At 32.2% G+C, this 19,979-nt stretch overlaps 2 protein-coding genes across 2 annotated transcripts in view; one reads left to right on the forward strand and one right to left on the reverse strand.

Moving 5' to 3' along the window:
• Positions 1-1,673, reverse strand: part of LOC114331357 (monocarboxylate transporter 10) — a 104,367-nt gene extending 102,694 nt beyond the window's left edge. Inside the window, exon 1 of the mRNA XM_028280905.2 lies at positions 1,565-1,673. The gene's annotated coding sequence lies outside the window, so the exon portion shown is untranslated. The remainder of the gene's footprint in view (positions 1-1,564) is intronic.
• Positions 1,674-3,655: 1,982 nt separating this feature from the next.
• On the forward strand, positions 3,656-4,508 carry LOC114331356 (probable 39S ribosomal protein L49, mitochondrial). The gene is made up of 2 exons (XM_028280904.2): positions 3,656-3,795; positions 3,849-4,508. The coding sequence occupies exons 1-2, from the start codon at positions 3,733-3,735 to the stop codon at positions 4,314-4,316; spliced, it is 531 nt and encodes a 176-aa protein (XP_028136705.1). The 5' UTR covers positions 3,656-3,732; the 3' UTR covers positions 4,317-4,508.
• The last annotated feature ends 15,471 nt before the right edge of the window (positions 4,509-19,979 follow it).

A 19,979-nucleotide genomic window follows, 5' to 3' on the forward strand; every position in this document is an offset into this window, starting at 1 on the left:
TCTGATATCGGATGGTAAAATGGTATGTAAAGTCAACCATCATAGACGAAATTTAAAGGAGACAACTGATCTTGTATAGTTATGTAGAAAGAATGGACGATGACAGACTGCCAAAACAAATTTAAAAATGGACGCCAAGGGAAAGAAGGAAGAGAGGAAGGCCGAAACAATCCTCACTAGGGGGCATTCAGAAGGCAATGTCAGAAAGAAACCATCACCCTGGCGAAACCAACAACCGACGAAGCTGAAAACTGGTAACCGGAAGGCGGAGAACACCATGAAAAACTGGGATAATAATAAACATGTTATATCCACTATATTCTTCTTTATTGGATTGTTCTTCTTCTTCTTTTTGCAGTACCGTCTTCTATCGGAGGTTGGCTACCATCACAGCAATCCTAACTTTGTTTGCTGCAGCTCTGAACAATTATTGTATTGAACTGCACCCGTGCTCTCTTAAATTTTGCAACCAGGAAATCCTCCTACGTCCCATGTTTCTCCTTCTCGAGATTTTTCTTTGGATTATGAGCCTTAGTGGGGAGTACTTTTCCCCTCTCATTATGTGGCCTAGATATTCCAGTTTTCTCGTTTGTATGGTTTTTATGACTTCGCAAAAATATACATGGTGTCCCATTTAAATTAAATAACTTAAGGGTATTTCCGGTGAAACCGGAAGTGGAGTAGTAACAAAAAAGATGACAACAGATGCCTTTTGCCTTGCGTCACTGTACTTGCATGCAAAGTTTCATAAATATTGTTCTTTTCGGTCCAAAGATATTTGCTTGGTTCCATATTTTATCCCAACCCAGCATATTGGGCCGCTCTTCCATAAAATGTAATGCATGGGTTTGACAAAGTCAAACTGTCATAAGTCGCCATCTAGCAGAAATTATATGAGTGCAACTTCTGACAATTTTTCCCATAATAAAGTTTAACATTTAGAGTTGGTTAGAGGGTCAACCTCAAAAATGGCAATTTTTGAGTTGTGACCATGGATGTATAAATAAAGATTTATTTCTTAAGATCTTTATTTATATGTCCATGGTTGTGACATTCTTCTTCACACCAAGGATATAATAAACAGTTATATAAAAATCAAGTAACCATGGGAAAAGTGACCTTTTTAAAGCAAAATCAAAGTTCATTATCAACATTATCAAGATCAACAGTCATTATAGTAATATTTTTTTATTCCTTTTGATAAATTTTAGTAAAATGTAGGTCAACTATTAGATTATCTTTGTTTAATGTAATAATTTACAGTAATTGAGTGAAGACTAGAATATTTAACTTTCATTAAAAAATAATCATCTTTGTGTCATTTAGTCATTTACGTTTTTATTAACAAATAATTTTTATTTCATTTTTTAATCTAATGTATTCTAAAAAAACATTTCATTAATTTGCAACTTGTTAACATACTTTTTTATATCACTATCACGGAGCGTAAATTATGAAATATAGAAAATAATGATAGATTAAGTTGTATTCAATGTAGTATGAATAAAATAAGGTAATATGAATCAATAGGTTCTCAATACAAGATAAAGTTTATGTAACTTACCAAGAATATAAGAATAATATGAATTTGCATGTTTATTTTTATTTACATTTTCTTTTTTTACCATGCCATGCTTTTTAACTTATTTGAGGGGTAGGGGTACAGAACAAAAACAATTGACTACTAACTAACACAGCCACCTTTACTTAACAAGACATAAAGTTGAAACTTGGCAACATCTAATGGTAGACCGAGTTCAGATTTGTTGGTATAGTATTTTTACTACAAAAACGTTATTACGTAGGTCAAAATTTTTGACGTAAGAGAACTGTCAAAACATTAGAATGTGACTTTTCATTATTGCTATGTTTATTATAAACACGGCAATAATGAAAAGTCACATTCTAATGTTTTGACAGTTCTCTTACGTCAAAAATTTTGACCTACGTAATAACGTTTTTGTAGTAAAAATACTATACACCATATTCACAGAGAAACTGACAAATGGTACAATTTTTCGTGCTACAAATTAGAAAGAACATTAAAAGGTATGTTATTAAGATGATTCTAGTTCAAACAGCTTGTTTTTTTCAGTAAAGAAAGGAGAGACGAGCAGATTACTATGATTATGTGCAAAGTGCAAAAGGATGGTTTGTGCTTAGAAACGGATTCAATAAAATTTATTTATTATCATCTTTGTTCAACATTTGAATTTATTATCAACAACCCCAATCTTAAAAAATTATTTTTGCAAAACAATTTTCACCTGAAGTTATTATCATCTTAGTAAAGAAAAGTTTACAAGAGGTTTACAGAAGGATTTCACTTAAATTCTGAATTTTAGCGTGAATGTGGGGAAAATGCCTTCAAAATTTATGATGCTGTTATAAAAATTTTGTGTAATTTCGTTTTGAATAATTATACAAAAATAGCAGCCATCAAAGTAATGAATCTTCAAAAAAGTATAAAAAGAAAAATAATAAGGGCGATAACAAAAAACAAAATTATTTACTCTAAACCCCAACAATGCACATCAAACATTGTGAGCAATTGTTTTTATAGTTATTTCTAGCGATATATTGTATATAATTTAAAATAAGATATATTTATTTAAAATAAAGTATTTTACACATATCCCTGTCATTGGTTTTTGTGTATAATAAACGTTACTTACAAGGAATTACTTTTAATTTGATTTTATAAAAGCTTCTTATATTTTCAACGTAGAATGAAGTAAACACTTCTGTTGTATATAGGTATATTATAAATTTATTAAAAAAATTTTTAAAATTCATCCACAAGGGAGTGGTTGTACAAAACGTTTTCGGTCAAACTGACCATCCTCAGTGTAAACGTCCAGTGTACAAGTAATTGAAACTAGCCACTTGAATAGGTGTAAAACCTCAAAATAACATTATTGCTACATTATGAGCTGTATAGTAATCGACAATAAGTCGATGTCTTAAGATTAAAAATGTATCACATGTGGATGTATGTCATCCTTGCTCGGAATTAGCACAAGGTTGTGATCAGGTGAGAGGTTAACAACCAACTGATTAGACAGTCTAATCAGTTGGTTGTTAACCTCTCACCTGATCACAACCTTGTGCTAATTCCGAGCAAGGATGACATACATCCACATGTGATACATTTTTAATCTTAAGACATCGACTTATTGTCGATTACTATACAGCTCATAATGTAGCAATAATGTTATTTTGAGGTTTTACACCTATTCAAGTGGCTAGTTTCAATTACTTGTACACTGGACGTTTACACTGAGGATGGTCAGTTTGACCGAAAACGTTTTGTACAACCACTCCCTTGTGGATGAATTTTAAAAATTTTTTAATAAATTTATAATATACCTATATACAACAGAAGTGTTTACTTCATTCTACGTTGTCTTAACAAAGGTATACAGCCAACTACAGGGTTTACCCTTTTAATGTTTTCTTATATTTTCCTGTTGGACTCAAAAAATACTATAAATTTTACTAGAATTTGTACTTTAAAATCGTGGTTTCGAAAGCGGTAGTCCGAGAATCAGACTACCGACGTCATCAGTTGCGACGTTGCCTTTTTCACTTCATGGCTTGTAAAGTAAAGGTGGTTCTATTCTTGAATTCTGAGCTAAACAATGTTTTAATACTAAAAAAAGAAGAATTCGATAGTTTACATTTAGGTTATGTATATTTAGAGGTTAATATTATACAAACTTTTTATTTAAAATGTCTCTTAAGTATAATTTAACACGACTAGTAAATAAGAGATTAATTTCTGTTGCCGATAACGTACGTATATAAAATCTAAAATATGCCATCATAACATATTATTTCATTTTTAGTTGAGATACCAGATTAGACTGGGTAGCTACCAATCCTCACCATACCTAGAAGACTTGGGCGAAGTAAACACAAAATATGAAATATCGAAAGACCCCGAGGAATGGAAGTATGTCGAACGAGCGTTACCACCAACAATTATTCCGGAACCCATCCAGAAAGATAAGTATCCCTCAGGATGGAAGCCACAAGCCGAAAACTTGCTAGATAGACCCTATTTTATACAAAGAACGAAAAACCACATGCTTCCAGTTTACCTAGATATAACACAAAGGGGATTAAGGAGACATACAATTATCAGAAAAATACAAGGTGATATCAATTTGTTAGAGAAAGAGTTATTGGAATTTTTGCAGCCACAATCATTTCAGCCTATCAGGAGTCAAGTACATGAATTCGCTGGGTTTATTAGGATGAATGGTGACTTTGTAAATGCTGTGAAATACTTTTTAGAAAAAAGACAGTTTTGAATAGTTTATTTTATAGAATATCTTGAAAATTAGAGTTTTTATTAAACTATGTATCTGGATAGTGATAACTAGCTTGCTAAATAAGTGTTAAGCTAGAAGTCATTATTAATTATATCTGTATATATTATCATGTACAACATCTTAAGTCAAAAATGTATCTCTGGTACCAAAATATATAGGTATTTTGATGTACATGTAGTCTAAAATATACTGTCATTACCCCTCAAAATTTTCTATTTAGACCACTCAGCAGATCAACGATTTTAATGAAAATTTGGGTTTAACCTCGGTTGACCCTCTTCTTCAAATCCACCCTATGCCTAAACGGGTTTTTGCCATAGGGGTGAAAACCCCATCTAGGGGATAAAAATTTTTTTAATCGAATTAACTGGAAATCGATAGAGTGACCAATTCTGAGTAAATTTTGTTTTATAATATTTTTTATTTGCAAAATTGATACTTTTAAGTTATTAGCGATTGAAACTATGCATTTTTCATGAATACCTTAAAAAATTTTAATTCTATAGAAAAAATCATTAAGAACAAAATTGTGGCTAATAAAAAAACAAAGAGATTCGCGTCGGAAAGACCTATATAAACCCAATAACAACTGAGTTATTGCTCTTTAAAGTATGGTTATTTTCGAAGAACCTGAAATGGAGAACCTTCAATCTCAAATAATTCGAATGTGGTGCAATTTTTTAGTAAAACTCAACAGACATCTTTTAAAGTTCATTAAAAAACCTTTCAAATTAGCTCTGACAAAAATTTTTTGCATAAAAACTGACTGACTTATGACAAAAATAAAGTCGCACTCTGCTTTTTTCTTTTTGATATGTAACAATTAAACCCTCGTCAATACAATTCTAATAGAAATGAAAAGCTGCCCAATTGGAATTAACTTTATTTAGATATAATTAATACGATCCATGTGATTTGACCGGTTTGGAATGCTTAGTTTAGAAAAAATAGTTGATTAAATCGAAAATGACATTTTTATAATTTAAAAAAAAGTGCATTTTTCTGAAATAAACCTAAAAGTATTCATGATACAAAAACAAAGAAAAAATCAAAATTTTCAGTAAAAGAAATCCTTTAATTAATATTTGAAACATTTTTTCATATAACACGTTTGTTCCAACACGATGAAGAACTGTCATGTAACAATCACGTTACTAGATAATAATTAACGGTCCATGGGAACAAAATAATACTTTCCATGGTACTGCGCAAGACAGTGATCATTACATGGACGGTTTCTAGTTGTGTTGGAACAAACCTCATGAATACTTTTAGATTTATTTAAGAAAAATGTATTTTTTTTTAAAATTATAATAATGTCATTTTCGATTTAATCACCTATTTTTTCTAAACTAAGCATTCCAAACCGGTCTAATCGCATGGATCGTACCAATTATACCTAAATAAAGTTAATTTTAAGTGGGAAGCTATTCATTTCTATTAGGATTGTAATGACGAGGGTTTAATTTTTACATTTCAAAAAGCAGAGAGTGACTTTATTTTCGCCTTAAGTCAGTCAGATCTTATGCAAAAAACTTTTATCAGAGCTTATTTGAAAGGTGTTTTAAGAAAAGTTATTCATGAAAAACGGTTATAAAACGTGTATTTTTTCAATGAAAAATGCAGTTTCAATCGGAAATAACTTGAAAAGTATCAACTCTACAAAAAAATTTTATAGAATAAAATTTATTCAGAATTAGTCAATCTATCGACTTCCATACTTATTTTAATTGAAAAAGTTTTCATCTCCTAGATGGGGTTGTTTTCATTGTCCAGGGCAAAAGACCGGTTCGGCGTAGGGTCGATTTTGACGTCATATATATATATATATATATATATATATATATATATATATATATATATATATACAAGCTGTACGCTCCCGAGGAAGCTGAAGCTGTTTTCACTTGAAGATCCTTTTTGTGGGGGATCATCCCATTCTGACTTTGGTTTTACAATTGCTGGTGTGACTTCGCTGTTTCCACTACCTTTCTCCATTCTTCTCTCTCTCTGATTTTGCTTCCTATATTTCTAATTTCCATACTTCTTAAGTCTTCTTCCACTTGTTGTCTCCATCTGAGTTTAGGCCTGCCTCTGGTTCTTGTACCTGGTGGTATCCATTCGGTTATAACTCTTAACGGATTGTTCTTCTCTCTTCTCATTATGTGTCCATACCATCTAATTCTCTGTGCTTTTGTTGCTCTTACTATGTTCTCTTGACCCATCCATTCTTGTATTTCGTGGTTCATCCATTGCCTTGCATCCTCTTCGTTTTCCCTCTTTGGTCCCAGAATTTTTCTCTCAAGAACTTTCAGCTGCTCTTCTTCTCTTGCTGTTAATGTGAATGTCTCCAAAGCATGTAGCACTATTGGTCTTATGGTCGTTTTGTAGATTTTCATTTTTGTATTTCGGCTTATCTTCTTATCTTTGAAAATTTTTTTATTTCTGTAGAATGCTTTGTTTCCTGCTTGAATTCTTCTTTTCATATCTACACTTTCATTTCTTCTGTTGACTAATACTCCCAAATATTTGAATGTTTCAACCTCTTCGAAGCTGTGTGCGTCTATTGTCATTTCTGTCAGTTGCGTCTTCTTTTTTTTACTTACATTCATGTATTTTGTTTTATTTTCATTTATTTCCAGTCCTCTTAGTTTGGATTCGTTTTCTATTTCTTGAAAGGTTTTCTTTAATGCCTTTTTATCTGTTGCTACTATGGTTATATCGTCCGCATATCCAATTATTTGTACTGTATTTTTATTTATAGTTCCTGCGTTTGACAACTTTTTTATTAACTTATCTAATGATAGAATAAATAGTACAGTTGAGAGCGCATCTCCTTGTCTTACTCCATTTTTAATTTTTATTATTTCTGTTCTCTCTCTTCCGGTGTCTATTGTTGCTTGGGAATCTCGCATTGTCATTTCTATCATTCTTATAATTTTATTTGGTATTTTGCTCTCTTGTAAGTCTTGGATCATTTTTCTTCTACTTAGTTTGTCAAAAGCCTGTTTAAAGTCTAGAAAAAGTATATGTGCTTCTCCGTCGTACTCGTATGTTTTCTCTATCGCTTGTTTTAGTGTACGGATAGCATCTATCGTGGATCTTCCTTTTCTGAAACCGTACTGGTAGTCTCCTATGCTTTGTTCTGTGTATATTGTTAGTCTGTCTCTAATTATACCAGTCAGTACTTTATATGTTACATTCAGTAAATTAATTGCTCGGTAGTTTTTACATATCCTGTGGTCTCCTTGTTTTGGGATTGTCACAATAATTCCTTTCTTCCATTCTTCGGGCATTGTTTCCTTATTCCATATATTCTGTATTAGTTCATAAATCTTTCTGTATAGTGCTTCACCCCCGTATTTTATGAGTTCTGCACATATTCCGTCGTCTCCCGCTGTTTTCCCGTTTTTCAGTTTGCATATTGTATCTTTTACTTCTGTATAGGTCAATTCTTCTTCTTCACCTTGTTCCGGGTTCATTATTGTTTCTCTTTCTTCTTCTACATCCGTTTCTTGATACATTTCTTCGAAATACTTCTGCCATGTTTCTGCTTCTATGGCTACATTAGCTGTCCGTTTTCTACTACCTAGCTTTAAGTATTGGTACAGTGGTTTTGAATTGTGTCTCTTATTTTCTGTTTCGATCTCGTTCATAATTTCGTCTACTTTTTTATTTTTCTTTGATTTAAACAATTTCTTTGTCTTTTTCCTTTGATCTTGGTATTTTTCTCGTTCCTCTTCTTTACCTGTGCTTAGCCATTTCAATCTTGTTTTATTCTTTTCGTCCACTGCTAGTTTGCACTCTTCGTCAAACCAATTGTTTCTTCTTTCTTTTTGCATTTTTCCAACTACTTTCTCTGCTGCAGTGTTTATTCCTTGTTTGATTTTTTTCCACTGCTCCTCCATTTCTTGTTCCTCCTTGAACTGCATCTCTACATTTACTTCTTTTACAAATCTTCTTTTTACTCCTTTATCTTTCAATTTATCTACGTCCCATCTTCCCTGTGCTTTTCGTCTTTCATTCTTTGTTGTTTTTATTTTACATTTTGCAATCACTAGCATATGGTCCGAATCGATGTTTGCCCCTCTGTGAGATCTCACGTCATTTATCGACTGTTTGTGTGACTTTTTAATAAGTGCATGGTCTATTTGATTCCCCTCCAGACTGCCTGGTCTCATCCATGTTATCTTGTGTATGTTTTTGTGTTTATATCTCGTGCTACTTATGTCCATGTTTAATGCCGCTGCTAAATTACATAATCTTTCTCCATTATTGTTTGTTGTGCTACCTATGTAATGAGTTGACGATTTTGACGTTATTTTTTCAAAATATCTCAAAAAGTATTGGATTTATGAAAAAAACTGTTCTGACCAAAATTTAGCTTTTTTTACTGAAAATTTTGCTTTTTTATAACTCACGTAGCTTATAAATAATGCGTTTAAAGTATTGATTTTAATTCAAAGCGTTTCGTTTTTCTTTTCATATTTGATACCAAAGAACCAGTTTTATTTCGTTTGTATGACATTAGTAGTCTTTTAAGTCTTCGTAGATACATATAAAATAAAAAAAATCTGGCTATAAAAATAACAATTTGCACTCAATAAATAAGAAATAGTAATACAAAATAAACTGTAGCTATATGTTGATTTTGCGTAAAGTCTGAACATGTACATTGGCTGAGCAATAGTGTGGAGGTGATAAGTCTATAATCGATAATCGAGAGATTGTGTTACGCTCAAAAGATGAATTGATGAGATTTAAAAATTGCAAACTACGGCCCAGTATAAAGAGGGACTGTAGAACTACTCTCCGAAAAATTGGAATTAAAACCTGTAGTCGCGCATGGCGACTGCGCAATGTTCTTAGTCGCTAGACCACCACTCTTGCATTGCTAGTCGCGTAGAAACGTACGGGTTTTAACAGGGAAAACCCGCATCCTCCACTGGTGAATTACCAATTGCTTACTGCCGGTATTACTTCTTGAGATCAAAGCGCCGACAGACGAGTGGTTTTACTGTGGAACCTCTATATACTGTGACAACGGGTTCGCATAACTCAAGGTAGAGTAAGTCCAGGTATTACTGTACTTCCAATTGTGCTTTATTCTCAATCTTTCTCTTTGGAAGCTGTGAGGTATTTTTGTGCAGAAAGGATCGTTATGCTCAGTCATGGATTGTTTAAGTTGAGCACAACTGAGTGGAAGCTAAGGATGGCTCAACTGCAGGCATCAAGTAGCGTCCAGGTTTCGTTAGACCTATCTGCATGCGAGGCTCCACACGGGAATGAAGTTAACATGAGAGAGGGAGAGATATTTATTGTTTCTAAAATGAGTTACATTTTGTAATGATATGATGCCAGAGCGAGCGATGGACCGGTTGACCAGAGACAACCGTAGGAGTATCCGTGTTGGCGCATAGCACCGCTGGGGGAAATAGAAGGAGTAGTTGCATCGAGAGCATATTTAAGGCGAGCCATGAGAATGAGAAAATCAGCTGTTGTTAGCGTGTTGAACTAGCAATAGCTCGATTGGCAAAGATGCACCGTATCTTGAGGTGGAACTGCGCCTAGGCGGACGCCACCGTGGTGAACTGGAGTTCTGCCATGACCGTTATCGCAGTGGACGGTAGTAGCGAGGAACGAGTGACTGCGTGTCGCCAGTGCCGCTCCAGCACGTGGTAGCGCCTGTGTGCAAAACATTTAATGGCGCCCAAAATGAACAATTATTTATTATGACAAAACAAATAACTAAAAATTCTTACACATGCAATAGGAAAATAAAGTAAGTTAAAATAATTAAATAAAAATAAATCTTTGGCATAACAGCATAAAAATTAAAGATATAGGTAGGAAAGCATAAAATACTTTTAAAAACTATTTTATAAAAAATTACCTTTTTTTACTAACAATTATTTTATAATATAGTGAATATCAATTTGATTTAATACTGACGACTTTAAAGAGATGCGAGATGCTAGATAAATTTGTCAACCGCCCTTGACTGATGGTCAATCTCAAATATTTTTTAAGTTTCAGTTTATAAAAAGATCGTTCAGCAGTGGCATCAGATATGACCAGAGAGATCAGAATGCAAAGAGCTATTGCTAAATTTGGGTTTACTGCAGTAAATTCGTTTAAAATATAAATTTTAAAAGTTTACAAACATTATTTAATTCTTTTAACAAACGCTGAAGTTGTATAATTTCTTCAATTAAATAGTGTCCCCATATATCTAGATGATCGTTACATCTCATTTTTTTGCAAAATTCTACACAAATGTTTTAATTGTGAGTGTTCTGTACAGTCGTTTAAATTATATAAGAATATGAAACAATCAACATGATTTTCCAATGTGGAAAATCTTTCATTTACTGAAATTAATGCTTGGTCGAGTACACAATAAAAGAAATGAACTTTGTATGACATTTTAGGATTCAAAATCAGTTCGTCTGTATGTTCGTAATCGAACTGTCTGCTTTTATTGCGACGCCGAACTGTTTGTCTGGTTGAAAACTGGGATTCTCATCCAGTTTCTCTGTTTAATTTGCTGTAGTAATAACATCATTAAATTTGCTATCTATCGAAAGAGCAAGAATCGTTTTAAGGGCGTAGGTGCAAAATTTCTCTCCAATGTATTGAATTCATTTTTTTCGAATCCTGAGAAAACTAACAAGTATTTTTGAAAAATTTAAAAGCAGAATGAAAAATTACATTATTACCGAGAGCAGAAAGTCTCTTAGAATTACCAAAAAGTTTCATTTAAATGAGATATTTGTAATTAAAAATCATTATAGAAGTTTTCAAGGACATTAGGCCCTCGGCAATAATGCAATATTTCATTCTCGGTTTAAATCTTTTAAAAATATTTATTAGTTTTCTCAGAATTAAAAAAAAAATGAATGAATTTAAAACACATTGCCGCGAAATTTTGCGACTATACCCTTAACTCTTGTAAAGTATTTAAGGCAGGCTGCATATTCATTGTTTTTTATTGTAAAATTTTGCTAACGAAGTTAACTTTTATGAAGTAGTACGAAGTATACCTATATGTGGACTGAGCATATGAATGTAAATGATGGTATTTTCCTAAACATAGCTTCATATTTTGAGTCAAGATCAAATTTATCCGAATGTGTTATATCACATAAAGCATCAAATATTTCTATCAAATTTTTGTATAATGGCTTTAAAGCGTAAATTCTGCTGGACCGGTGGCTGCATGTCTTTACAGGAGTTTTCTTGTTTATGTAGATTGTATAGGTAAATCCATACATAATGTACCTACCTACCTTTGAAGTTTAGATATGCAGGGTGGTAAGGTCGTTAAATGGGTAAGTGTTATTTTGACCTGTGTAAAATTTTTGTAACAACTCTTAGTGGCGCCGCTTAATTGCTGGCGCCTGTGTGCGCCGCACACATTGCACACGTGGACGGCGCGGCCCTGCTTGTCGCTGTGCCGCATTGAAGTGAAATGCGGTATCTCCAGATCGGAATATATGGCTAGGTTGATTTAACGTAGCGAGGTTGTTATTGTATTATATTTTATTGTTTATCGTATCATTTTAATGTTACTATTATGTTCGGATGACTGTAATAAAATTTAATATTGTTTTTCCTTTGCAGAAGACGGAATTATGTTTTATTTTATTTGCTTTAAGCTGTATATAATTGGAGCTATTACACAGGGAAAGCCCCTTGACACTTTAGTTTCTTAGATCTAGAAATATTTTTTATTCTAAAAGTACATGACGCCTTTTTTGTAGTTTGAGAACCAATTCTATTTTTTTTACAATGGCGATGTGACAGTATGACATTAACAGTGGCGTGTTCTATACATTTTAATAAATACTTAACATACCGGCCACCTTGAAAGGCACACCTTTCAAATAATATTTATGAAATTATACTGAACATAAGCAAAATAATAAATAAACAAACATAATCAAATGAAATTATTAAGAACTTAACATTTAAATTATTAGTAATAGAGTTCAAAAAAATAATAAACACTTTGATATTGTTCATCAATTATCATTGCACTGTGTCTATAGGAAGCGGACATATCGTACTAACTGCTCTTTTGGTAAGACCCTTTGAAGTGCGAATAGTAACCACTCTGATTACACCATCTGGACCAGGATGAAGTGAATGAACACGACCCATCAACCAATTTAACGGGTGCTGTCCCTTATCGTTTATCAGGACTAAATCTCCAAGCTGAATATTTGACATGTGTATTTTCCATTTTTGTCGACTCTGCAGTTCGGATATATATTCCAAAGACCATCGTCGCCAAAAGTGTTGTCGGATCTGCTGGAGTCTTTGGAATTGATGAAGTTTTCAGGGATTTATGTCTGTAAGGTCAACTTCTGGAATTGATTCCATTGAGCGTCCAATCAAGAAATGGGCAGGAGTGATTGGGGTAAAGTCGGAAGGATCAGCTGACATTGGAGTCAAAGGTCGAGAATTTAATATACCCTCTATCTGAACAAGAACAGTGTTGAAATCCTCATAAGTAAGATGTGAATTTGAAATGACTCTTTTCAAATGAGATTTCATCGACTTAATACCCGATTCATAAATTCCTCCGAAATGAGGTGAATATACTGGTATAAATTGCCAATTTATTTGATTGATTAATTTTAAGAAAGTTACCTAAATCCTTTAATTCATTATAAGATCCTATGGAATTTGTACCATTGTCAGATAAAATCTGAACTGGTTTTCCACGTCTTGATATAAAACGTTTTAACGTAGATATAAAATATTGAGCAGTAAGATCGGTTACTAGTTCCAAGTGAATTCCTTTGGTAGAAAGACAAATAAATAAACTTACGTATGCTTTATAAAATGACGGATTACGGCCCTTTTTGGTTTTTAAGGTAAAGGGTCCAGCGTAATCAACACCCGTAACGGAAAATGGGAATGAAGGAGTAACACGAGCTTTGGGTAAGTTGCCCATTATCGGATAGACGTGTTTAGGATTGAAACGAAAGCAATGAATGCATTCTCTTACTATTCTTTTTGCTGTGTTTCTGCCATTAATAGGCCAGAAATTTTCTCTAACAACTGCTAAAAGATGTTGAGCACCTGAATGAAATAATAGTTTATGCTTCAAACGAAATATCAGTATTGTTAAATGATGCTTAGCTGGTAACAAGATAGGATGTTTCTTAACAAATTCAAAACTAGAATTACATATTCTTCCACCAACTCTAATTATACCTTTGTCGTCAAGAAAAGGATTAAGAGAAAGAATTTTACTCTTGGGGGAAATTACTTTTCCTTTTGAAAGATCAGATAATTCAGTGTAAAATCCTTCACCTTGAGCTAACTTGATTAAAATACGTAGAGATTGATCTAACTGGTCAGCACAAAGGCGACCTGACTTTCTTTGAGTTTTATCGCGTGTGGAACAATTATAAATCAAACGTAACTAATAAGCAACGAGTCTTTTTAGTTTAATAAGACAGGAGAAATCATTGAATGGAAACTTGAAGGAATTGAATACAATTAAAGATTGAACTGAATTCTTCATTTCGGGAAGAGACATTTGGGGATCAGTACTAGATAGTTCCCATGACTCTTCAGGAAGAGACAAGAATTGTGGGCCATGCCACCAAAGAACACAAGTTTTAAGAAGGGAGGGGCTTATGCCGCGTGAAAGTAAATCAGCTGGATTTTGACTTGATGTAACATGTCTCCAATTGTGAGCTGCTGTCATTGATTGAATCTCACTGACACGATTGGCAACAAATGTTTTGAGTAAATGAGATGACGTATTTATCCAACCAAAGAATACTCCATCCAATGGAGTATTCTTTGATCCAACCAAGAACTATTGTAGAATCGGTCCAATTGGCGGTGTGCAAGTACTTGGAAGGGGAAACGAGAAACGATCCTGCGCGAGTCGCGGAGAAATATTGCAACTATCTTAAATAATTTATATTGTTAATTGAAATTGTCAAATTGACGTATATTTCATACCTTCTGTCAATGAAGCAGAAAAATTATATATTGCTCCACAATATTGATATGATATGCAATTATTATATAAAGGTAAATTTAATTAATTTTATTTTGCTTGCAGTACTGCATTTTAATAACTAATTTTATTTACTACATACAATTGTTGACGTTTTCATAACATAACCTGAATCTTATTTTTTCTTCTTATTATTTTTTTGGACTATGGCCTTGACAATTATCCAGTAACCAGGACTAATATAATTGGCCAATATAATTAAAAGTGCGAATTTTAGTATAGAGCGTAGAAATAGGGGTCGCTTATATAAATAGGAATAAAATATTGTAGAAATTGTATGAGTTTCGAAATTGAAGTTTCAAAGAATTATTTACTTTATTAACAAGCTGAGCCAATATAAGGGCTGCGCATAGTTCTAGACGAGGTATGGAAACTCGTTTGAGGGGAGCTACCTTTGATTTGGCAACTAATAGGTCTACGGATATTTCACCTTGTTCATTGATACTACGAACATAGATACAAGAACCATATGCTAGTTCACTAGCATCAGAAAACGCGTATATTTCTAACACAACAGAACCCTTTAGCTTCACATGCCTAGGAATTTTTAGTTCATTTAAATAGAATAATTGATCGTAAAATGTTAACCACTGGGTATAAATATCTGGAGAAACAGATTGATCCCAATCAATTTTCTGTAACCATAATTGCTGCAAGAGAATTTTGGCTTTAATCACTGCTGGACTGACTAGTCCCAACGGTTAAATATTTGGGATATACTTGATAATATAGTACGTTTCGTAACCTTTGATATACGTAGAGAATTAACCTTGTAAGAAAGTGTGTTCGATTGAGAGCACCACTGAAGGCCTAAGGTTTTCGTATTTTCATTTGAGCCAAATGAAAATGGAACATCTAACGAAGATATAGAATCATGTAATTTATGAAGAATATTAGGATCGTTTGAAATCCATTTACGTAAAGAAAAACACCCTGATTTCAGAATGTGTATTATTTCTGAACACAACCGCGATAGATCGTCTGCCGATTCGGAACCCGTTAGAATGTCATCTACGTACATGTCATTAGAAATAATTTGAGAAGCTTCTGGAAATTCAGTTGCAAAATCTAATGAAAGCTGACGTATGCATCTAACAGCTAAGAAGCTGGCCGAAGCGGTTCCATATGTAACCGTATTTAATTCGTAAGAATTTAAAGGTTGAGTTGGATCAGATCTCCAAATTATTTTCTGTATGCATTTTGAGAAGGTTCGATGAGAATTTGCCTATACATTTTTGCTATATCTGCAGAAATGACATATGAATGCTGTCTGAAGCGTAATAAGATGGAAATGAGATCATCTTGTATGACTGGTCCTATCATCTGTAAATCATTAATAGAAATACCTGAAGATGATTGAAAAGAACCATTAAAAACAACTCTGAGTTGAGTAGTTAGACTTTCTTTAATAACTCTGTGACGAGGAAGATAAAATTCTATTTTATTTGAAATACGACTGGTTGGCTCACATTGCGTCATGTGTCCCATTGACAAGTACTCAGATATGAATTGAGTGTAGCTTTGCCTTAACTTATCGTCTAGTTGAAGCTTACGCTCTAAAGTGTAAAAACGTTTAGTAGCAATTGTTTTAGAATCTAGTTTGGAAACAGAATCCTTGAGAGGCAACGATACACCAAATCCACCATCTGCTAGCCTTTGATAAGTATTTTGGAACTGTGATTCGCAATCCTTTTCTTCTTGAGACAGAGATTTGGAGCTGGAAGCATTGCATTCTTCTAGTTCCCTGAATTGATTACGATCAGAACACATTTCACCATGCAATAGATTGCAATGAGTAGTGGTAGAAGATGATTGAAGAATTGGGCCTGGTATTATCCAACCAAACTTGGTTATGCCTACAATATTTGTAGACTGCTGTGCTGAAGAAGAATTATGATTAGGAGTAGAACTAGATTTATTAATTATTAGTTGAGCATTTGTTATCGTTGAATAGTACAATGAATTGAATTCTATGCGGTAATTTATTTCTTCTTCGGAAATTTGATCCAAAGATGCTTCGATTTCACGTTGAATATCTTCAAATTCGTGTATTAAATGTTTTGCATTATTTAATCTAGCTTGCAACTCAGTAACAGATCCATCTGTTGTATTAAAGTTATCTACGAATTTACTAAATAAAGTTAAGTTGATTTTGACAGAATTTCTATTTTTACGTAATTTATCAATAGCTTCTGACATTTTTGACGTTTTTGATTTTTTAGTTTTTGACATTTATTTGTAGCAATAAATGGTTTGAGATTTTAAATACACTGTATAGAAATTATTAAACTTTATAGAAATCAATTACTAATTAATCTTAATGTAATTTAGAAATAATTATTAAGTTAATTTTATTTATTCTGTCATTTATTAATTCTCTTTATTCTGTCACTGAATAAAAAGAAAATTTTTGACTGTTTGGTATCTTTCTTGTCGGATAGTAAAATATTATTGTAATTAGTTATAAGTATTTGTAAAATATGTTTAAAAAATATAAAAAAAAAATAAAAACATGAAACAAAAAAAATGAATAAAAAAAAATTAATAATTAAAAAAAAATACTTAAAAAAAATAATAAAAAATTAAAGAAAAAATCACTAAGAGGATTTAAACCTCCGCAGGGATGAACTGGGTTGACATCCTATCGTAGTGACAAAAAAAAACTAAAATAAAATACAAAAAAGAATGCATTTATTTTAATATTAAGATTAATATTTTTATTTGTAAAATGTATACACTATGTGTTCTTGATAAACATTAAGTAGTATAATATATTTATATTTATTAACATAGTATGTACATTAGCTGTAATGAGTAGGTAAATAAGAAGTAAAAAAATTGTAATAATATTATAATAACCAAGTTTCACTAATTGGCAATATCTTTAATACATTTACTTTTGATTGAGACTGGCTGAATGACCATAGTCCAAGCCAAAAAAGAAAAAAAATTTATTACCGCTATTTTATTTATTAATGTTTTAAAAAACAAAGAACAATTGCAAATTCAGATCTCAAATATGACAATTATCGACACTTTTATTTATGATCAGATAAGAAAGCAATATTTTAGGTAAAAACTGACTCACAGACTGAAGTTCTCGATGAGCGACGTAAAATGAGTCTTTGAATCGTTTGTTTGTCCAAGTAACGATTGCTTGAATATGATGCTGAAACGACACTGAAATTCGTCCAAAATTTACCAATCTTGAATATGATGCTGGAACGACACTGAAATTCGTCCAAAATTTACCAATCTTGAATATGATGCTGGAACGACACTGAAATTCGTTCAAAATTTACCAATATTCCACTGGTATCGAGGCTAGAAGGACCATTAGTTTGGAGCTATTACACAGGGAAAGCCCATTGACACTTTAGTTTCTTATTTTTTTGTTGTTCTATCTGAATTAAATATTTTTTATTCTAAAAGTACATGACGCCTTTTTTGTAGTTTGACAATCAATTCTATTTTTTTTACAATGGCGATGTGACAGTATGACATGAACAGTGGCGTGTTCTATACATTTTAATAAATACTTAACAATAATTATCTTAAATATATTTAGGGCCGGTTGTTCGAACGCTAATCAACAATGATCACTATCAAATATTTAATTACTGTCACCAACTGTCAATGTCAACTTTTATTGGGTTGCTGAAAACATAATTATTGATTACAATTATGAAATTAGTTAATCAATTATGTTAATAATTGTTATGTTAATTGATTAACTAATCTCATAATTATAATCAATTATGTTTTCAGCAATCCAACCAAAGTTGACATTGACTGTTGGTGACAGTAATTATATATTTGATAGTGATCATTGTTGATTAGCGTTCGAACAACCGGCCCTTACTTTATTGTTAACCTGCGTTTTACTGAGTCTGTCGTGCTGAAAGAGCTACCCGTTACCATTTATAAAACACAATATGACACAGTACAAAGTACAAGATATGTTAAAATACTAATTATAAAATTTCCATAATATATATTTTCAAAAAACCCTGTTACCACATGGTGGTGTAGGGCTAAATTTCCATAAGAAACGCTATCAATTAGCGCAACTGTCCTCAAAAAATTTCTCGATACTATAGTAACACTTAGATAATATGTAAAAACTTCTTGATTGCTCTTCAGAATACAAAAATATTGCTTTAGGATACCACTCTTATATCGAGTGGTAGGTTTTTAAACACTTTCTTTCCAAATGTTGCGAATGGGTTGCATATGAGATTTCATTTTGAATGAAGTAAAGACAGACGTACTCTCAATCATGAGAGTATGATTGAGAGTACGTCTCTCTTTTACTTCACTTCACTTCATACTTTCTTTCCAGTGTAAATAAATGATTTTTTAATTCATGCAGAATAGGGAATTGGAAGTGTAATGACATAAGTTAGATAAGTATTTTAAAGGGAATCTGTCCGAATATCCTCTTTATGTTTCTTAAAAATTAAGCACGCTAATTCAAGGATATAATAACATAAATGCAGGTCATAAATTAAATCACATATTTTGGGAGCCAAAATAGTTTGATTGAACTTAACTTACTTTCATACAAATGTGCACATAAAAAAGTTACAAAATGAAAATCGATTTTTGAAGTTATACTTCTTTAGGCACGATGGTGAATTTTTACATTCCCTGGCGCATGCGCACACCGACAGTATATTGCTAGTTGCTAAATCATCCAATTTATGTATGTATCAGCGCAACTAAGGTTTGAAAATAATATATTAGTGTTTTTAGTAAATATATTTATTATAATTTTTGTGTCTTTGGATTTGTCTTCCTTGGGAGTAAGATAATACGTATTTTAAACATTTTTCTGTTTAATACTTCACTTGATCTATTTGTCACCGTCGTTTGTAATTACGTTCCAGAAGCCGTAAAAACAAAATCCTGATGGGTTATTGGTAGAGCATTCGACTACATAACGCGAAGGTCCCGGGTTCAAATCCTGACACGAACGATTATCCTTTTTTTTTGGTGTTGTTTTAATAAAAAAATTTTGAAAGTAGTAATATCAAAATAAGTTTATTAATTAAATAAAATACAAATAAACTTTTAAGTATATTTATTTCGTTGAAATCATATAATAGAAGTATAACTTCTTACGTGTGTACAAAGTACACACACATTCTTTTTTTCCAATATATCGAAAACTATTAGAGATTTTTTATTGCAAATGGACATGTGGTATTCTTATAGTAGGGACATCTCAAAAAACAGTGATAATTTTATACCCCATAAAAAATGTATGGGGGTTTTGTTCCTTAAACCCCCCACCCCCCAAACTTTTGTGTACGTTTCAATTAAATTATTACTGCGGTACCATTAGTTGAACACAGTGTTTTTAAAACTTTTTTGTCTCTTAGTATTTTTTCGATATGTCAGTTTTTATCGAGATGTGGCTTCTTTTTTAATATATTTACATAAAAATTTTATAGGGGTTTTGTTCCCTTAAACGCCCCAAATGTTTGTGTACGTTCCTATTAAATTATTATTGTGTTACCATTAGTTAAACACAATGTTTTTAAAACTTTTTTGCCTCTTAGTATTTTTTCGATAAACGATTTTTTCTCGAGAAA

The sequence above is a fragment of the Diabrotica virgifera genome, chromosome 1, assembly GCF_917563875.1.
Source record: "Diabrotica virgifera virgifera chromosome 1, PGI_DIABVI_V3a".
NCBI lineage: Eukaryota > Metazoa > Arthropoda > Insecta > Coleoptera > Chrysomelidae > Diabrotica > Diabrotica virgifera.

Bases quoted from the DNA above. Each gene is read 5' to 3' on its own strand.
- LOC114331356 (XM_028280904.2), top strand. From the start codon at position 3,733: ATGTCTCTTAAGTATAATTTAACACGACTAGTAAATAAGAGATTAATT. The intron at 3,796-3,848 runs GTACGTATATAA...TTTCATTTTTAG, and splicing joins TAATTTCTGTTGCCGATAAC to TTGAGATACCAGATTAGACT.